The sequence below is a fragment of the Bison bison genome, unplaced genomic scaffold (genome assembly GCF_000754665.1).
Source record: "Bison bison bison isolate TAMUID 2011002044 unplaced genomic scaffold, Bison_UMD1.0 scf7180017864503, whole genome shotgun sequence".
In the NCBI taxonomy this organism is placed as follows: domain Eukaryota; kingdom Metazoa; phylum Chordata; class Mammalia; order Artiodactyla; family Bovidae; genus Bison; species Bison bison.
Genome location: NW_011495061.1, coordinates 5175988 through 5198112, shown reverse-complemented (window position 1 = coordinate 5198112; position 22125 = coordinate 5175988). Strand labels below are relative to the sequence as shown.

Genomic DNA, 22125 nt, shown 5'->3' with positions numbered 1-22125 from the left:
TGGACACTGTGATTAGTGTTCAAGGTTGCAGTGAAGCCAGGAAGTTATAATAGAGGCCAGATGAATCATTGGGGTAAAGCAGGGCTGTTGACAGAACCCTGGAAATCAGAAATCATTCAGATGAGAGCTCTGAGACCATCTACTGTTCTAAACAATTTCAATTCCTTTTTGGTCTGAGTCTTCATCTGTGCTTCATTTAAGTTGATGACACCTTTGGAAGTTCTGGGATATTAAGAGAACTTAAGCCTCGAAAGAAGTGTAGGCTAGGAGTTGGCAGAAGGCGTGGTAAGGGTATTCTGGGAGTAAATGGGTAGAGGCTGCAGAAGTGCAACCAAAAGTAGGATGCCGTGAAAGTGGTAAGAATATAGATCTTCTTTAAAAAGGATAACGTTGAAGAACTACAGGGAGTGAATTGCATAATGATCCGCATTTAGTTACTACTATTCCATGCTTTGTATTTGTCTGTGTCTTTAACCCTGAATTTATTAAGCTCTGCAAATCCTCCACAGTGTACTCAGATGGCTGCCCTTAAAGTGCTTGGCTGTACACTACTCTGTATCCCTGTTGCTTAATGCTTCAGTCCATTCACATGTCAAATTAATTTAGAATCACGCCATAGTCGTGCTCACGCCTAAACTTCCTGTTTTTAATCTAAATGTGATCCAAACTTCTTGTCCAGACTTTCTCTACTAGTCTGCATTAGGAGCAAAAATATTTAAGGCATACCTAGTCCAGCAGGAGCCCTGTGAGACTACATTCATGCATTTCCTGGCATTAGATGGAATATTTTATTTGAGAAAAATATAGCTAATACTAAATGGTTAATTTTGGTATGAGCTACTCACATCTGGAATTAAACAGTGCATAGACTACATTATAATCAAATGATCACATTATATCTAAATCTTCCAGTCAACTAAGAGCTTTCAAGTCAAACATCTTTATTCTTGGATACAATACCAGACTAATCAGCTGAACTTAGATTTTTTTACCTAGACATTTTGATGTTATATAGACTTACCCATAGGGCTTCCCTGGTAACTCAGAGGGTAAAGAATCTGCCTGCAATGCAGGAGACCCAGGTTCAATCCCTGGGTAGGGAAGATCCCCTAGAGAAGAGAATGGCAACCCATTCCAGTATTCTGGCCTGGAGAGTTCCATGGTCAGAGGAGTCTGGTGGGCTACAGTCTATGGGGTCGCAGAGTCGGACATGACTGAGCGACTCACGCACACGTACACACAGGCTTATGCTTAGTGTTGGATCTCGTAGACTTTGGACAACTTCTTTCATTCTTTCAGTTTCTCTATTAATTTTCTAAGAACAGAGCTGTAAGGGGGTCTTTGGATTCCAGGGACTTGCCCTATCTAGTGTTCTTTTGCACAAGCATGCTGTATTATTCTTTTAAAACTGAATATTCTCCCACCCCTAAATTTTGGTATATTGTAAAAAGTATTAGTGAAGAGGTCTGAGACATGTCAGTTCAAGGAGCAGGGCATCAAAAGTTTTGCTATTTATTCAACATTATAATTTTTCTGTGTGACTTAGTGAATTTGTGAGATTATATTACTAAAATATGTAAGAGTCTTCAATTTTTTAAACTGTTTATAACACCAGAAATTCATCATTTAATATTAGGGCAATACAGTTTCTTCAGCGAGACCAACCAATGTGTTAGAAATGATGAAAGAATGGAAAAATAACCCAGAAAGTGATGAGGAAAGCACAACAGACCAAAGAGACAGCAGGTCTGGACAAGAGGAGTCAAAAGTTTACCAACCCAGCCGAAATGTCCCTGATGTCAGTAACTCTTCAGATGAAGAGGAAGGAAAACAGGTAGGAAGAACCAACAAAACATGTAGGAAAAACAACTGTTTCATTTCTCCAAACTGTGAAATACCTTCACAACACTTGGAACATTTTTGCAACTCTTTTTTTGTTGTTGGATTGTAATGGTTTGTAACAAAAGAGACCTGCATGATAAAGAAAGTAAAGCTTGAAACTAGCATGATTTAGTGATGTGGCCTAGATGCTTATTTTAAGAGCCGTGATTATATAGGGGAGGGGTCTGCAAACTTTTCCTATAACAAATAGTGAATATTTTAGGCTTTGTAGGCCATAATAGTCTCTGTCACAACTTCTCAATGCTGATGTTGTAGCACGAACACAGGCATAGACAACAAATGAGTGTTCCAGCGAAACTTTACAGAGACAGGTGGTGTGCCAGATTTGGCTAATGGGTCACAATGAATAATGTATGTATTTTACCAGGCTATACAATTTGGAATGGGTTTATGTATTACTTCAAAAATTACTATTACATTAGTTAGTCATTTGCAATTTTATGATACCTAAAATTGTTTTATAGGCTTATTACTTTACTTTATTAGATATAGTTTTATTCTTTTTGGTGAATAAAATCTAGTAACATTTGGTTAATTCTAGATTGCATTCTACCAACTCAATATCCTGACAATTTACCCACATCCTCTTTTCTCTTGTTTCTGTGTTTGAGGAAAATTTTCTGTGTGTTTGTTCTCATTCTCGTCTTGAAGTCTAATCAGCATGTTTGAGCTCTTCTTTAATGATGGAACATCTTGCCACTGGGGGCCAGATTTACGACCGGGCACCCCACTTCTTATGAGGAGTTGCTGCTTTTCAGTTCTCTGAGACCTAGAGACGGGCAGAGTGGAGAGAGGGCCTGGAGGGTGAATCCTGACCCACAGTCAGGAAGGTACAGCATGCTGCCTGTACCTGCCCTGCCACGAATTCTGTCAGAAACTTGAGGAAGGAGGCCCAGTAGAGTGATCTGGTTGATTTTTATTTACTCATTGGGAATTTCTTCATCTAGTTGATAGCAAATGTCTAGATAATAGGCTTAACATTTAATTATTTAGACATTTTGAAATAGCCATATTTTTATGTAATGTAAACATAAGGTTACTGAATCCCTTTCACCCTTTCCCGTCTGTCAACAACTCCTGCAGTGCTTAGCAGCTGTGTGTATTTGGTATTCTTGTTAAAAATAATATCCTAAAAACCCATGTTTGCATTTCCTCATTGAACATAGTTTGAAAAATTTCTTGTTAGCTGACTTGGAATTTTATACATACATACATGTGCACACACACATACATAAACATACTCACACATATATACATACACACGTACACTCACACACTCTCATACGCATACATTGCGTATTACACATGTGCATCAACAATATACTCACACATGGTAGTGATGTTTTAGTTGCTAAGTCATGTCTGACTCTTGTGACCCCATGGAACCACCGAGCTCCGTTGTCCATGGGATACCCCAACCAAGATTACTGGAGTGGGTTGCCTTTTCCTTCTCCAAAGGATCTTCCTGACCCAGGGATCAAACCCAGGTCTCTTGCAGGCATCTCCTGTATTGCAGATGGATTCTTTACCAACTGAGCCACCAGGGAAGCTTGTATATGTGTATATATCTACATATATGCATGTATACAAGTGTGTGTGTATATATATGTATATACACACACACTCACATATATACAAACACAAATCCATACATACACATGCATACACACATTATCTTTTGTAGTCTTGGATTATATCAATGTTCACTGAATCTGAACATAAAATATCCTTGTAAACCAAATGTTTGGTTGTCTTCCATCTCCTTTTTCATTGCTCTGTCACGGCTCTGCCCTCCTCCTACGCTCTCTTTGAGTCAGAGTAGAGGGATAACACTTGCCGTAATGTTCTCAATGTGGTGTTCTCAGCTACTTCCAATTAGGCAACAGAAGGACTGGAATTTGAGGTGCTTATGGATGCTAGAACTAGACTCAGTGAATTGAAAATTTAAGAATATACATTTCTACTTATCATCAAGAACTTTTCCACAATGAGAGCTCACCTGCAGTAGCACAGGCGGGACTGTGGATAGTAAACCTCACCTTTCAGCCATTGAAAGCATTCATGCAGACTCTGGAAAACTGCTTGTTATAAATGCTGTGGAGAAGGCGATGGCACCCCATTCCAGTACTCTTGCCTGGAAAATCCCATGGATGGAGGAGTCTGGTGGGCTCCAGTCCATGGGGTCGCTGAGTCGGGCACGACTGAGTGACTTCACTTTCACTTTTCACTTTCATGCATTGGAGAAGGAAATGGCAACCCACTCCAGTATTCTTGCCTGGAGAATCCCAGGGACAGAGGAGCCTAGTGGGCTGCCCTCTTGGGTCGCACAGAATCAGACACGACTGAGGCGACTTAGCAGCAGCAGCAGCGTAAATGCCGTGCCAGGAATGTCTACATAATGGGTAGGAGTCTGCCCCGGATGTCCTTTAAGGACTTTCCTGTGCTTAGGTTTTGGCTGTGACATCTTGGGAGGAATACCTTACACCTTATTTGGGAATTTTTCTGAAGAGTGTTACCCCTTAAAAGAAAGTCTTCTCTTGTATATTAAGTTTTTTCATGGATTTTTATGAATAAATATGCACTTTGTTAATTACATTGAAGTTGAGTTTAAGAAATTACTTCTTTTTTCCCCCAAATCTTCATTAACAGCAAATAGTAGAGTATAAGATCTAAAGTGATAACTGAAAATAGCATTGGCTGTTTAGTCTTGAGTCCATGCGGGATTCATATAGTAACTAATATCCTTAAGAGTGAAACTTTAATTTTATTAAAAAGCATTCTAATAATATTGAAATATTTCCCATGGGAAAAATTCATTTGTTAAAGTTAGATTATATGGATAATTTGATATGATAAATATTTATACTTACTATAAAGAGATGTATATGATTCTTTTTCCATTAAAATATTTGAAATTTGGCTCTACTGTAAATGCAGATTGCCACAGATCCTTCTTTCCATTGTATCACTGTTTTCTCTTCTGGAGAATCTGATAAATCCATTTAGAGCTCCTGATTTTGTAATTCTCACAAATGAGAGTAATCACACTTTTTAGATAAGTGGCAAAGTACTTGGAAAACTAGCAGAAAAAGTGAGGAATTATTTAAAAACAAAACCAGAAAAACACTTGAACTAAGCACCTTCCTCTTTCTCTGGGTAACTCTTCTTTAGTTCCAAATGCCCCGGGCATTATGGAAAAGTACAGTGTGTGTCTCCTCATTGTTCATGTTTGGATGAAGATATTATACTTCACCATTTCAAACTTATTTTCAAATAGTTGGCATTTGGCAATGTCCATTTTTAAATTTTCATTTTCAACCTTTAGTTTGTTTTTGGTAGGTGTATTTTTTTGAAGATAGAAATGTTCTCTCTTATATATCTTGTATTTTACAGTCTGAGTACATCTAGGAAGTGCTTTGTGTTATTGGGAACCCTCTAAATTCCCCACAATGGGTTCTTAATCTACTCTATCAGGCAGACCCAAGAGTCTAACTCCTATAGCAGGATTGACTCATCTTCAAATGAGACACTTGGCAGACTATTGCTTATTGCACGAACACACCTTTTCGCATTCAGTCCTTAGTGATTTCTGATAAGCAGTACACTACTTTCATTGTTCATTAAGCTCAAAACACAATCGAAGAGAAATGAAGGTCTGTAATTAAAATGCACAGCCCCACAACCATAGAGGGAGTGACTAGCAACTCTGCATGTAACAAAAGTATATTTGCATTATAGAGTTCTCGCTTAATAAAGAAGAAACTTCTTAGCTGTTAATTGGTTTATTGAACACAGTCTTGAATATACTTATTTAGTGAAAACAGAAAATTTTTGTGATCATTTTTCTTGACTGAAAACATGGACTTTATAAAATCAAGGAAATGGTACGTGTATCAGATTTTTTTTTAATCCAGTCTAGAAAATAGAAAGGCAAGGTATTTTAGCAACTTTGAAAGGTTATTTTGAGCAATGCAATGTGTTCATTAGCAGTTCTTCAAAGACAAAGAATATTTGAATTTAAATAAGATTGAAATTAAACAGTTGAACTTTGTGTTATATTGACCTGTTGCTGTGAGGAAAAAGTCAAGTGTTCTTAGTATTTTAGTAGTGTAGGATAAAAATTTCTGTTCTTACAAATTAAATCTTAGTTCCCTGAACCCCTGTGAATCATGTACAAGTTTTGTGGTGCTTCCATGTTTGGGCACACTTTTGTACTCCATTGCTGAAGCACTGTAATCTGGTGTGTGTGCCAAAGCATCCCATTTACAGTGTCCTACTGGTGGTTAAAGCACAGGCTCTAGATCTGGGCTGCCTGGATTCAAAACCTGGCTTCACCACTTACAAGCTTTAGGACCTTGGGCAAGTCTCTTGTCCTCTGTTTCCTCATATCTAACATGGGAATAATAATGACATCAACCAAGGGGTAAATGAAATCATGCATATAATACTCTTGACATATGGTAAGCGTGCATTAATGTTAGCTATTATTAATTTTATTATTATTTTGCTAAAGAGCGTGCATGGCTTCCATGTGGCTCAGATGGTAAAGAATCTGCCTGCAATGCAGGAGACCTAGGTTTGATCCTAGGTTGAGAAGATCCCCTGGAGAAGAGAATGGCAACCCACTCCAGTATTTTTGTCTGGAGAATCCCATGGACTGACAGGCTGCAATCCATGAGGTCTTAAAGAGCTGGACGTGACTGAGAGACTGACACTCTCACTTCACTTTAAAGAGCTTGCATAGAATATTGCTAAAATCGCCTGTTCTTTCTTGTCTGCTTTAAGGCTCCTTTGGGCAGAGGTGTGGGCCTAAACTAATGAACAAACTAAGAAATATCATTTTCAAAGGTGATCAGGTGATGCTTCCAGCCTCACTTGCCCTCTCAGTTTGGCAAGATCCCTAAGGTACTGTGGTAGATTGGATTGTTTTTCCCAATTATTTAAAACCTCTCTGTAAGGAATATGTACATTCCTACCCTTTTCTCCCTATTAGAGTAGATGGGTATTTTCTCATCTCACTAATGTTGGTCTTGGCTATATTACTGACTTTAGCAAACAGAATGTTGAGTTGTGATATAAGCAGAGACCATAAAAGTGTTTGCATGATTTAGCTTGCTCTTATTTCAGCCACTGCCATGAGAAGAACATGACTACAGAAGCCACAGTTCTTGGAATTATGAAGGTCTGTGGAACAGACTTGGAACTCAGTACAAAACCTGAAGTCCAGCCTAGCACCACCAAGTGAAAATTAATGTTCATTGTTTTAACATACTGAGACTTTTCTAGTTCTTTGTTATGTAGTTGTATAGAAAAGAGTTAACATAGCAAGCCTAAGCTGCTAGCCTTGAAAAGGCCTGCTTTCAAGGTTGGCCCTTGGCTGGCTTTTGGGAACTTAGATTTTGGGACAGCTACTATTAACTGATAAGAATGATTAATTGTGCCTAAACATTACAAACAATACAGTTAATGCCGACCACGTGCTTTCCCTCTGGAAGTCTGGGATTTTGGTAGGTGCTAGGCAGAGAATGCCCCCATGGCCAGCTCACAATAAAAACGCTGGGTGTTGAGTCTCTGAGCTTCCTTGGTTGGCAGCCTTTCACATGTGTTGTCACAACTTGTTGCTGGGGTAATTAAGTGCATCCTGTGTGACTCCTGGGAGAGGACTCTTAGATGCTTGAACATAGTTTCCCCTGGACTTCTCCTCAAGGGTCTTTCACTTCCTAATAGTGCTCTGCATCCTTTCACTGTAATAATCATAGCAATGAGTAAGCTCTATGCTGGTTTTGGGGTCTTCATAGTGAAGCATAGGACCTAGAGACGTCCCAAACACAGTAGCATAGCTGTAGCAATAGCTGACTAATATAGGTACAAATAATTAATTGTGCTAACATGAATTTTGGCCTGTTGTTCTTTGATCTAATGCTGCCAGCAAAGCCACTTGCTATTTTGGATTCATAGGCTTCCATAAACAAAAAGGCTTTTGTCCCTACTTCTCTTCCCATTAGAATCTCCTGTGTAAGGCTTGGGTTTCACCACGGATTTAGCCAGACTTCCATGATTGAAGGGACATATTAGTGAATCTTTTCAAATCATTTCCCTGCTCTCCCAAACCTGGCTTTTGCTCAGCTCCCCTTAGAGATTATAACTGTTAGTATATGCTTTGTATATTTTTCCCGATGGAGAACGAACCCATTGGGTTGGGTTGTAAAAACACTGCTTCAATTTCAAATGTATTCATTTGGATCCATTCATCTCTTATCCTACCTTTGTGCTATAATTGTCTCATGTATTACATACATGTAATTATCAACCCTACAAAACAGTGTTTTAACTTTTGCTTTGAATAGTCTTATTTCCAAGAAATTAAAAGGAAAGTTGTCTTTTATATTTACCCACATACTTACCATTTCTGATGATCTTCTTTCCTTTAAGAAAAGCTGTGCTTCCATCTAATATTGTTTCTCTTCAACCTGATGAACTTCCTTTGCATTTCTTGTATTGAATGTCTGCTCTCAGTTTTCTTTTATCTAAAGATGTCTTTATTTTGTCTTAATTTTTGAAGGACATTTTCTCTGTTTACAGAGTTCTGGTTTGACAGGTAATTTTGGTCCACACTTTAAAGATGTTATTCTTCTGCCTTCTGGCGTCGGATTCTCTGATAAGAAGTCACTGGTAATTTGAAGTGTTCTTTTCCTGTATGTAATGTGTCGCTTTTCTCTGAATGTTTTCAGGATTCTCTCTTTATCTTTGGTTTTCAGCAGTTTGACAGTCATATTGCTTAGACATGTTCTTCACATTTATCTTGCTTGGGATTTGCTGAACTTCTTGGATCTGTATTTCTGTCTTTTGCTAAGTTTGGGAAATTTTGTAATCACTTTCTTTTTTCTGATACTCTTAATTGCTCATATGTTAGTTAGAGCATTTGATATTGTTCAGTAAGCCTCCAAGGCTGTGTTCATTTTTCTCAATCTATTCTTTAAATTGGATGCATTCTATTGATCTGTCTTCAGGTTTTCTCTTTTCTCAGTTGTGTCCATTTCCCTGTTAAATCTGTCTGGTTTGATACTTAATTTCAGATACCATATTTTGTCCTAAAATTCTTATTTGGGTATTTTTTATTATTATTTCTGTTTTTCTATGGAGACCTATTTTATTTATCATATAATTTTTCACTTTACATCATTGATAATAGTAATGATAATCACTTGTTTGCTAATTCCAATATTTGGGTTCATCTCAGAATCTGTCTCTATTGATTGTTATTTCTGTTACGTAATTTTGGATTGTATCCTGGACATTGGAAATGTTGTGTTGTATTAACTCTGAATTCAACTGTGTTCCTTCAAAAAGTGTTGACATTTCTGTTTTAGCAGGTAATTAGTTGATTGGATAAAAACTGAAAATTGTTTCTTAGCAGTTCAAATCTTAGGTTGGTTCATTTATCTTAGGTGAATGGAATATAAGATTCTCTTTCTCTGGCTATCTGCTTTAGGAATTCCCTCACTACTCTTTGGTGTCTGTGGTTGCTTTGAATGCTGCCCATTAGTTCTTTAGATCAGAGAGAGAAAATTGTGAAAGCATCTGGAGTAGAGGGAGGAGGCACATTGCCATCAAAGGAGCAATTTTGACATATCAACAGAAATAACGGAAGCGAGAAAATAATGGAACATTGTTAAACTGCTAAGTGGAAAATAATATAAAACAAGAAACCTGTCAACTTGGAATTCTATATCTGGTGATATTTTCCTTCAAAGATAAACATAAAATTTTAAAAAGTTTTCAACTGTGTAAAAGATGAGAACATTTTTACCAGCATATCTTACTATGAAAAGTGAAAGTGTTAGTTGCTCGGTTGTGTCTCACACTTTGCAATCCCACGAACTGCAACAGACCAGGCTTCCCTGTCCTTCACTGTTTTCTGGAGTTTACTCAAACTCATGTCCATTGAGTCAGTGATGCTATCCAACCATCTCGTCCTCTGTCATCCCTTTCTCCTCCTGCCCTCAATCTTTCCCAGAATCAGGGTCTTTTCCTGTGAGTTGGTTCTTTGCGTCAGGTGGCCAGAGTATTGGAGCTTTAGCTTCAGCATCAGTACTTCTAATGAATATTCAGGGTTGATTTCCTTTGGGATTGACTGGTTTGATCTCTTTGCTGTCCAAGGGACTCTTAAGAGTCTTCTCTAACACCACAATTCGAAAACATCAGTTCTTTGGCACTCAGCCTTCTTTATGGTCCAGCTCTCACATCCATACATGACTACTGAAAAAACCATGGCTTTGACTAGACGGACCTTTGTCAGCAAAATGATGTCTCTACTTTTTAATAGGCTGTCTAGTTTGGTCATAGCTTTTCTTCCAAGGAGCAAGCATTTTTTAATTTCATGGTTGCAGCCACCATCTGCAGTGATTTTGGAGCCCAAGAAAATAGTCTGTCACTGTTTCCATTGTTTCCCCATCTATTTGCCATGAAGTGATGGGACTGGGTGCCATGGTCTTAGTTTTTTGAATGCTGAGTTTTAAGCTAGCTTTTTCACTGTCCTCTTTCATGTTCATCAAGAAGCTCTTTAGTTCCTCTTTGCTTTCTACTATTAGTGTTATGTCATCTGCATATCTAGGTTATTGATATTTCTCCTGGCAGTCTCAATTCTAGCTTGTGCTTCATCCAGCCCAGCACTTTGCATGATGTACTCTGCATAGAAGTTAAAAAAGCAGGGTGACAATATACAGCCTTGACACACTTATTTCCTAATTTTAAACCAGGCTGTTGTTCCATGTCTGGTTCTAACTGTTGCTTCTTGATCTGCATACAGGTTTCTCAGGAGATAGGTAAGATAGTCTGGTATTCCCGTTTCTTTAAAAATTTTCCACAGTTTGTTGTGATCCACACAGTCAAAGGCTTTAGTGTAGTCAATGAAGAAGTAGATGTTTTTCTGGAATTCCTTTGCTTTTTCTATGATCCATCAGATGTTGGCAATTTGATCTCTGGTTCCTCTGTCTTTTCTAAATCCAGCCTGTACATCTGGAAATTCCTGGTTCACATACTACTGAGGCCTTGCTTGAAGGATTTTGAGCATTACCTTGCTAGCATGTGAAATGAGCTCAGTTGTACTGTAGTTTGAACATTCTTTAGCATTGCTCTTCTTTGGGATTGGAATGAAAACTCACCTTTTCCAGTCCTGTGGCCACTGCTGAGTTTTCACATTTGCTGGCTTACGGAGTAGAGCATTTAACAGCATCATCTTTTAGGATTTGACATAGCTCAGCTAGAATTCCATCACCTCCACTAGCTTTGCTATTTACGTGAGTAGCCTTATATAAGAAATATATTGACATACATTTGGAATTCAATTTCTCTTCTTCCCTTTGCTTTTCTTTCCCTTCCTTCTTCCTTTTGAAAAGCACAGGAACGTGAGAGATAGTAAAAGTATAGCTGAAAACGTATATCAAAATATTCTGTCACTTGGACCTTGAGCAGGCCTATAATTTGAATGTGTGACTCTAGAAATGGTTGCTATGGTGATAAACCACTTTACTTAAATAGCATGTATTTTACTCAAAATTCAGTGAAATGGTAACAGTTTCTAGTAATCGTGTACTGGTATTAACTTCAAGGATATGCCTAGAGCTTACAGGTTTTGCATGTATTATAACCAGATGAGTTTATCAGGTTAAAGTTATGCCAGTGAATAATGAAATACGTGCACTTAGCCCAGTTTTCTTGTTATGTATGTCACTTTGCACACATGGAGCCCCCTTTTCAAGTTTAATAATATGATCTGGAGAAATCGGGCCCTTGGTGCTGGATTACTGAAAAATGGAACTTGGGTGGGGGGAACCATATAAGGTTATCTTATCTATCATTCTACCTCGAGTAGGAATGACTGTTCTTCAGCAGTCCTGAACAGTGAGAGTTCACCAAAGATGAGGAACAATTGAAATGCTGCTTAGATGAGCTCCTGTTGTAACCATCCTGACTGTAGCACTCGAGACGCTGTCTAGCTCCACAGTGCTAGACAGCATATTTCCTCTCATTCATTATGAATTTAGATTGAATAACTCTTATAAAGAAACTTCCATCCATTATCACATCAATAGCCTGTATGTAAACCTTCTCTGGTCCCTTTGTATCTATTCAGACTGGTTGCAGAATTTCAGGTGTGAATTCTTCATGATAACTAAGGATAGAAGAATTTTTTCTCTGATTTCTAAGATACTTTCTGATGATAGCCAGGTGCTTTTGGTCACTGTGCAGTGGTATGGCACACTAGTATCTTTAGAGCAGTTTGCAATGAATTTTAGATCCTCTCTTGGAGAACAATCTATAGTGCTTTTTAGATGTTCTTTTGGACTAATAATTATGACCAACAATCTAATAATGATCATTTAGATAGACTCTTTCCCCCTAGAAATGAATATGGAGATTCCTCTCTCATCTTTCTCCCCCTTTGTACAATCTTATGGGAGCTCATCACCTTCTATGCACCTTTCATGACCTGGAAGATCTTAGTAACTTCTGGCCTTGGCTATAGAAATTTCACTTTCCATTTCTCTGTTCTATTATTTACAAAACATACAAAACTATAAAATTGCATCAGTTACAGCATAGATTCCTGAAGAATCCCATCAACTATGAGAGAAGAAAAAGAGAAACTTAAATTTTAGATAACCTATAACCTACAAAAGAAACCTTCAAAAAATCCTAGAGAAAAGCATGGAAGTTGGAATTTGCCCTGGTTATTTATATTCCAAGAAGATGAGAGGCTTGGCTTTTGGTGAAGAAATCTATAGCTTGGCCTGAAGAGCACCATGTGGACCAGCTTGCATCATGTTTTTGTTAGCATCAGAGAACAGTTTCAGTGAAGGGATGTTTAAGAAGGAAGGCTCAGTCTTTAGGAAAGCTCTAATGATTCTGATTCCTAAACAATGGCATCCTAAATTTAATGCAACTTCAGATTAGCAAAGAGAAATGGTAAAGTACATACACACATTACATTTTACAAGGTACACACAAACCACACAAAAGCTTTTAAGCATTTGCAATAAATATTTGCATAAAGGTAATAGATTTGCATTGATGTTACCAGGGAGTAAAGAATAAACAAACATTGTGATTTGTTTCCATGTAGCCAGTTTCAGGCTGATTTTGAAGCTCAGTTAAAATATGGTTGAATAAAAATATTTTCAAATAATGCTACCAACAAGGGATTAACTTCCAAAATATACAAACAGCTCATACAGCTTAATATCCAAAAATCAAAGAACCTAATCAAAAAGTAGACATTTCTCCAAAGAAGACATATAGATGACCAAAGTCACATGAAAAGATACTCAGTATCACTAATTGTTAGAGAAATGCAAATTAAAGCTACAAAAACACACTAGTCAGATGGCCATCATTTAAAAATCTACAAATAATAAATGCTGGAGACAATGTGGATAAAAAGGAACCTTCCCAGTTTGTGGGAATGTAAATTGGTGTAGCCACTATGGAGGTTTCTTAAAAAACTAGAGTTACCATATGATCCTGCAATCCCACTCCTGGGCATATTTGTGGAGAAAACAGTAATTAAAAAAGATACATGCACCCTTTGTTCATAACAGCATGATTTAAAATAGCCAACACATGGAAGCAACCTAAACGTCCATCAGCAGATGAATGAATAAATAAGATGTGGCATATATATATATATGTATATAATGGAATATTGCTCAGCTATAAAAAATGAAATAATACCATTTGTAGCAATATGGATGAACCTAGAGATTATCATATTAAATGAGGTAAATCAGAGAAAGACAAATATCATAATATAATATTTTTTATATGTGGAATCTACAAAATGATACAGATGGACTTATTTACAAAACACAAATAAACTCACAGACATAGAAAACAAACTTGGGGTTACCAAAGGGGATACCAGGAGCAGGGGAAGAGATAAATTAGGAGGTTTTGATTAATATATTCATACTAATAGGTAAGCAACAAGTACCTATTGTATAGTACTGGAAACTGTTCTTAATATCTTATAGTAACCTATAATGGAAAAGAATCTGAAAAAGAATATGTATAGAACTGAATCACTTTGCTGTATATGTGAAACTAACCTAGCATTGTAAATTAACCATTGTTTAATTGCTAATTTGTGTCTGACTCTCTTTGGGACCCCATGGACTGCAGCCCACCAGGCTCCTCTGTCCATGGGATTTCCCAGGCAAGAATACTGGAGTGGCTTGCCAGTTCCTTCTCCAGAGGATCTTCCTGAGCCAGGGATCGAACCCACGTCTCCTCTATTGCAAGCAATTCTTTACCACTGAGCCACCAGGGAAGCCCAAATTAACTACACTTCAATTAAAAAACCAAGCAAAACAAAAACATAAAAATAGGGTCATAATAACCCCAAATTATGGTTGACTGTATTAGTTTTCATCAGTTTTTGATACCAAATTGAAAAAGAAATAAGAAAGTAGGTACTCATAATGTTTCTGTAAGTGTATAAGTTGGTACAACTAAAACAGAAGGCAATATGATTATGTCTCTTAAAATTACAAATCCATACAACTTTTGACCCAGAAGTTCTACTTCTAAAATATATATCCTGTAGATATCCTTACACGTGCACAATGATGCAAGTGCCAGATTATTCAGAGAAGCATTCTTTTTACCAGTTAAGATTAGAAACAACCTGAACGTCCATTAGCAAGAAGCTGGCTAAATACATTATGGTGCATTCAGACATGAGGACACCGCATGTGCTGAAAGAAGAGTGGGCACTCTTTTATGTATTGACGTGGAATGATGTTCAAGACTATTGTTAGTTTAAAAATATCGAGGTTTAAAGACTGTCTACAGTGGGCTACCCATTTGTTTTAAAGAGTGAGAAGAAAGTATATTGATATATAGATTAGATTAAACCATATAAAATCTCCATTATTAAGCTGTTTTGACTGAAAAAATAATGACCAGTTCCATTTGGTTCCACCTAATACTTGCTTGAAGTTCCATAAAATTTTGGGAATGTGCACTGTAAATTGACAGTTATTCATTGTCTCCAGTGGGAGGCAGAGCTGAGTTAACTGGGGAGCAAGGAGGAGATTTTGAATGCTATGGATATTAAATCATGGGAATATACCACCTTTTAAAAAAATAATTTACTAAAATTATATATAAGTAAAATAGATAAAGGTGGCTGAGTAATATCATTTTCTCATCTTGCTCTAAATGAAATTGTTCCTACCCTGAAGCAACCAAACATTTTGGTTTAGTTTCCTTTTTCCTTCCACTTTGCCAGGAAATTCTGGGAATTATCTTAAGATATCTTATCCAAAGAAACCAGAACCTCTAGTGTTTCTGAAAAAAAAAAAAAAAAAGAGAGACAATATTTATATCACTAATCCTGCCCATGGAGGCTGTTTCTGAGTATTTCTTCCTGATGACTTCAGCTTCTGAGTCTACTTTAATGACTTGAGTACATTAACAAATGGAAAATGAAGAAGGATGAAAATGTTAAACCAGATATGCGTATGAACACATTAAAGGGAAAATGACTGTCTCTATTTCTATTCTGTAGATTATTAGTTGCAGTGGACACATTGAAAAGCATTTCTTCAATTACTTAGATGATAACTCAAGAGGTGGAAATGTCAAAAAGAGGTTAAACTCAGACTCGCCTTTTAAAAGGATTTGTATGTCAAGTGACTTAAAATTTTATGAATTTAAATGCCCAAGCTAGGGACCAGTTCTGTATTTTTTAAACAAAGCAACTTTTCTTCAGCCTGTCCCTAGAACATCATGGGTGTTATACTCTTAGCCTGTTGCTAAGCGTAAGGAGTTTTCAAGGAGAAGACACAACCTGTATTACTGAAAGCTGCTGCTGCTGCTGCTGCTAAGTCACTTCAGTCGTGTCCGACTCTGTGTGACCCCATAGACGGCAGCCCACCAGGCTCCCCCGTCCCTGGGATTCTCCAGGCAAGAACACTGGAGTGGGTGGCCATTTCCTTCTCCAAGGCATGAAAGTGGAAAGTGAAAGTGAAGTCGCTCAGTCGTGTCCGACTCTTAGCGACCCATGGACTGCAGCCTACCAGGCTCCTCCATCCATGGGATTTGCCAGGCAAGAGTACTGGAGTGGGTGCCATTGCCTTCTCCGTGAAAGATTACACAGAGAAGCAATCCAGAAATTTTCTTGAGAAAATGAATCTAAACAGAAAAGGACCTTTTTACGTGTCCAAATTTATACAAATTACTTTTTCAATGTGCAAAAATTACCAATTTAAGGATTAACATGTACTATTATTAAAGTCATACATGAGTGATGGTCTGAAGAGGCACATATTTAAGGGCTGTCTGCAACAAGCAAACATCTGGTAAAGTTTCTCTTTCTTGAAATATAGGTACCAAAAATCTGTAAGTGATCTGAGGTTTTGCTGCAGCCCTGGGAGGTCACTTATTCACTGGACAAATATATATGAAGTGCCTACAGCCATGTATAGAACATGGTCACTTGTGTCATAAGAGTGATTAAAAAAAACCAAAATCTAACAACACATACACAGGAGGTTTATTTGTTTTGTGTTATATGTAACCTTTTCACATTCTTTGAAAGTTGTAAACCTGATTATTAACTCATGTATAATTTCAGTTAGCCAGAGTATTAAGGTTACAAGCCTTTTCCAGATCATTCTATGTACATAAGCAGTTGCTGCATCTGTACCCGTGTCTCGTCCCCCATTCTGCTTGTGTAGGTCTCCTGAGACATCTGCTCTAAGACCTCTATGCCCAGCTTCTTTTAATGAGAAGTGATCACTTTTAAAATGCGTCGAAGGTGAAAATGGACTTTGCTTCCCTTACGACAGCAGGATTAGAGACCATTTCCTCTACTGTGGGGTGAAGTGACCTGAGAAAACACAATTGCCTATTAAAATTCTTTTTACTTGTTTCGTGCTTTAAAGCTCACTAAGTACTTCCATGGCCACCACAGTAGTTCATTCTCATCATAAGCCCATGTGGTAAATGTGCAAATATCATTTTCCTCATTTAAGTGTGAGGTGTCAAGACTCCAAGAGGTCTTCATTCCTGCACAAGTGGTGTGACTGAGGTTAGAAGCCAGGCCCTGGAATCAAGGCAGAAGAGGGTGAACATGTGAGGCGTGGGCCACACGCAGCAACCTCATACCAAGTTAGGGTAGTCACGATGCGCCGGTCACGGAAGGCTCGTCTAGAAGTCTGTAAAGAGGAGTGACTTCCCTGTTTGAATGGTATCAGATGGACTTCCCTGTATGAATGGTACCAGGTATCTACTTCCATTTTGTAGGGCAGTAGATTTGAAGTTGTGCCTGTAGTTTGTTTTACCCCAAACACTAAAGAATTCAGTGTTCTTGAAGGAGCTACTGGAGCTGTCTTTGGCATTTAATGACAGTTTCACAATGTGATTAGGTTATACCTCATATCTGAAGAGAGCTCAGCCTGTACATCCTGGGCAACTTTGTAGCCCCTGCTTCTTTGAACTGATGTATATTGCTTTGTGTCTGAACATTAATCCAGGCCTTTTCTTTTATTTCTAGCCCACTGCTTATGAAAAGACTCCTGTGCCCAGTAAGAAGGAAAATATAGACAACTTTGACACGAGTTTTACAAGTTCTGTAGGTAGCAGACTCCCTCCAGTTGAGCTCAAGGGAGAAGTAGAGAAACCACCTGTGACTTCAAGCCAAGGAACAGCAGCCAAAGGCACTGCTAAATCCATTGCCCTGCCTAGACCCAAAAAGAAGCCCTAACAATGCTGAATAGTGCAGAAACAGAGCTGCTCTTTCTAGCACTAAGAATGAAGGGGCAGGAGGGGAAAGGACAGTACTGTGCTGAGCTTTTAGCCTTTTAGCTGCACTGAGCCCTGCCAAGTGTTTGTACCCGTTTAGAATTGAAGCTCCTCAACTCCAAAGCAGCGTGGTATTGAAGGACGGACACCAACAGACTTGATGGCAAGTGTGGCTGAGATCAACTCAAGGTGTTTTCAAGAGTTGTTTAGAGGAGGGGATCCCCTCAAAGCAAAGCTGTGGGCACACTTGCCCAGTTTTACTTAAGATTTGTACGTTTAGGCACAATTATTTTTAGGGGAGACTGAGAGTGAAATATGGTAGTAGAGGCTCCAAATGATTATGTGCACTTTGCACTCGGAGATTTGTTAGGAAATTACTAATAAACTTGCCATAGGCGTAACAGCAGAAGTGCTTCAGCCATTCACGTGTGTCCTTGTGATTTTAGATTGCTGTAGATTGTTTAAGACAGCTTATTTTAAATGTAGAAAAATAGATTTTGTAACTATTTGCCATTAACTTGCTGCTAAATTCCCAGTGTATTGATTTAATCAATAAAAAACCAGATGTTACCGTGCACGTTAATTTTTATATTAATAAGAGGTAACTATAATCAAGTCCTCTAGGCCCTGAAAAGCATATTTAGAGCTTGATCTGCTGCTGCAAAGGTAAGCACACATCTTTGAGGAAGGTCATGAGGCAGGACATGGGGGGAGGTACGTGATTTCTCTTAGTATTAAAGGTTTCTCTGTGCGTGCTCTGTCGTTCAGTCATATTCAACTCTTTGCAACCCTATGGAGCATAGTCTGCCAGGCTCCTCTGTCCATGGGACTCTCCAGGCAAGAATACTGGAGTGGGTTGCCATGCCCTCCTCCAGGGGATCTTCCCAACCCAGGGATCAAACCCACGTCTCCTGTGTCTCCTGCATTGCAGGCAGATCCTTTGCACCTGGACAAATAGTTTTGCTATTCTAGGTCACACTGGGTGAAGAGATGCTTCCGTTGGCCTCACAGACAAACTCTCAGGAAGAAATTTGTATCTGCTTTTCCCGTTATAAAGTAGTAATCTACACGTCACTCCAGGCCCTCGTGAGATTGTCCTCTGGGCCTCCAAAATGCCCCACACCTAGCCAGCTAAGCAGGTACTAATTGCATAGAAATTCCCCCAGTGACTGAAGATAGTAGACGTGCTTCTTGCAATTAATTGGAAGACACAGCTGGGGCTCCAAAAGGGTCAAAGATAACACTGATGTGTGTCACTCCTGGCTAAGGAGTTCAGCCAGTGTTTTCTCAGCACTTTCAATATGCTTTCCAGGAGGGAATCTGCTAGCCAAAACATGGCTAGTGTACATGGTCTACACTTTATTTTAAAACTGGCATTGGAGACTTCCCTGGTGGTCCAGTAGTCAAGAATCTGCCTACTAAGGCAGGAGACAGGTTCCGTCCTGGTTCAGGGAGATCCCACATGCCACGGGGCAACAAAGCTTGAGTGTCAGGACTACTGACCCCATATGCTCTAGAGCCCAAGAGCCCGCTCGTGGGCCTATGCACCACAACTGCGGAACCCCCCAAGCCCTAGAGCCTGTGCTCCACAGCAAGAGAGGCCACTGCAATGAGAAGCCCACTCAGCACAACAGAGTAGCCCCCGCTCGCCACACCTGGAGAGAGCCTGCGCACAGCAACAAAGACCCAGCACAGCCAAAGATTAAATAAATAAATAATAATTTTTAAAAATTAAAAAACCTGAAGTTGAAGCTTCTACAAGGTTTCTCCTTCCTGATTATTACTTCCAGGCCTACCAGGAGCCTAAACCCTTTCTCTGGGATTAGTGAGCTATCTCTGAACAGCATGTCCTGTTCACCTGTGGAGAAACCAGCCTCAGCTATGTGGAGATCCCCCCTTCCCAGAGGAGCCCCCAGAGGCAGAGGTGAGGTGGCTGGTCTCCTGGAAGAAAAGTCAACCAGGACTTTTCCGAGGTGGCTGTGGTTCTGCCAACCTCCTGGGCTAAAAAATGGAACACTCTATGTTCCAAATGCTCTTATTTTCATGGTGACACCTTCTTCTGTGTCATGCATTGGCGAACTCTGTTGTTAGAATGAATAGCATCCAAATTTCTATCCATATTTCTCTTTAGTCTTAGTAATTCTGCTCAGTAAATTTGAGTAAAGGTCCAGAACCATGCACTAAGTAAAAGGTGAAATGATTTTATAACCTTCCAGTGTGTCCCTCGGAGAAGGCAATGGCACCCCACTCCAGTACTCTTGCCTGGAAAATCCCATGGACAGAGGAGCCTGGTAGGCTGCAGTCCATGGGGTCGCTAGGAGTCGGACACAACTGAGCGACTTCACTTTCACTTTTTACTTTCATGCATTGGAGAAGGCAATGGCACCCCACTCCAGTGTTCTTGCCTGGAGAATCCCAGGGACGGGGGGGGCCTGGTGGGCTGCCGTCTCTGGGGTCGCACAGTCGGACACGACTGAAGCGACTTAGCAGCAGCAGCAGTGTGTCCCTGGTAGCTCAGCTGGTAAAGAGTCCACCTGCAATGCAGGAGACCCTGGTTCAATTCCTGGGTCAGGAAGATCCCTGGAGAAGGGTATGGCAACCCACTCCAGTATTCTTGCCTGGAGAATCCTCATGGACAGAGGAGCCTGGTGGGCTATAGTACACTGGGTCGCAAAGAGTCAGGCACAACTGAGCTACCAAGCAAAGTGCTTCTGTACCTTTTCCCAGCCTAGCACCAGGCCAGACCAACTGTCCTTCTACATACGATGCATTCTATTAGTTCTCCTCTGCCCAGACCTTCATTTTGAAGGGAACTTAGCTCATTCCTCCTAAGGGGGATTTTCAAATTATTTTTGTCATTTATTTTTATGGGACACACTTGGGCCAGACCATGTCTGTGTTTTGTTTTCCAACTGCTTACCTCTTTAATATCTGGGGATCTGCGGCCTCGGTTTCTCCATCTGCTTTCATAGCTGTGAAAATAGTCACTCTTCTGTTTCAGAGGCATTTTCAGTGGTGATAGGCCTACTCCAAGACATTGATAATCACTCTGACACCTCCTGTGCACCACAGCATGGACCCGTGGGCTTCATTACGACCCACAGGGACATACTCTGCCCAGGACAGTGCAGAGCAGGTGTGATTTCCAAGGAATGCAAATGCCAATCAGCACTCTGACTTGAATGACAGACAAGTCAAGACATGAGAAATATGATAAAAAATAAATGCAGGCTGGGGGCCTGGGGAGGAGTTCAGCGGAGGAGAACAAGATGATGTCAGAGAGGGACTTAGAAAAGAAAGGAAAATGGGTTGGGATCAGGGGAGCAAAAAAGAGAACAAAGTGCAATTAATAAAGAATACTGACTAGATAACAACACGTGGATCTGCCAGACCCAGAAGCAGGAGTCAGAGGATGGAAGTGCTCGTAGGGTCGTTAACGTGGTCCTTGTTCTAGGCCAGTCTGCAGTAGGACCAGCCCCTCTCGTGGCCTGAACACCAGCACACTAAGATGAGGACACAGACTGAAGAAACAAAGACCTTGGGGAGACTGAAGCTGAGAGAGGCTCTGGTTGTTAGAGGTGGCCGCAGAATGGTCCTTACATTTTGAGTAGGAGTGCTCTGTGGTGTTGGGGGGGGCGGGGAGGAGAAAAAATACAAAACATTTTGTGCTTATCACTGAAATAATTTGTTTAAATAATTCTATTTGACTCCATAATGTAAGTTCCAGGTTAGAAAGATCAAAAGCAGTCAGTCTTGAAAATGAAGCTTTTTAAATTCCAGCGCTGCTGTTGGAATAGAGAATAAAAGGCTTTGTTCAAACATGCATTCCCAGCAGTGAGCAGAGCTTTGAAATTGGTCAGGGAAGTTGTGTTCCGTAATGGCTGCGCTTGCCTGGAGACCAAAGAGCTGTGGACTCTGGGAAATGACTCTGGGCTGGATATTTTCCATCTGCCCCTTCAGAACCACTCTGCCCTCCCCACCCAAAAGAGGTGATCTTTCAGGATTGCATTAATAGGTTCTCTTGGCATCTGGGTTCATTGGGATTCTGTCAGTGGGGAATACCAGCAGCCACCCAGGGTGGCAGAGCAACCCTGATTCTCCTGGTGCTGGGCTGCTGGGAAATCTCTGCGTTCTCCTTCTATAGACTTCAGCTGCTGCCAACAGTACCCCTTAGCTGCTCCCAAGGTCCTGCCCCTTCAAGCCAAGACCAGGGCTACTGTCCATGGGTCTGTGTCTTCTTTTATGGGTTTCCCTAAACTCAGTACCTTTGGCAAGTAGTCTCTTTGTTAGAGTCTCAACTACCCCATTTGAGTATGTACCATCTCTCTCTTCCTGGGACCCATGGTGATCCAGACCCTTGTCAGTTCTGCATGATTCTGACCTGGGGCAGCTTTGTCTGTGGTTGCCAAGTGAAGA

General features: G+C 39.8%; 1 protein-coding gene across 4 annotated transcripts in view; it reads left to right on the top strand.

The window, feature by feature from the left end:
- The window catches only part of STK33 (serine/threonine kinase 33), a 197193-nt gene extending 178911 nt beyond the window's left edge, over nt 1-18282 (top strand). For 2 of the 4 annotated variants that reach the window (XM_010829301.1, XM_010829299.1), the window contains 2 exons: nt 1637-1834; nt 17462-18282. In XM_010829301.1, coding sequence (XP_010827603.1) covers nt 1637-1834; nt 17462-17671 — 408 coding nt within the window. In that variant the 3' untranslated portion in view covers nt 17672-18282. Of the gene's footprint in view, nt 1-1636; nt 2443-17461 lie in introns of those variants that run through there. The other 2 variants (XR_824276.1, XM_010829300.1) reach the window with 2 other exon arrangements.
- The last annotated feature ends 3843 nt before the right edge of the window (nt 18283-22125 follow it).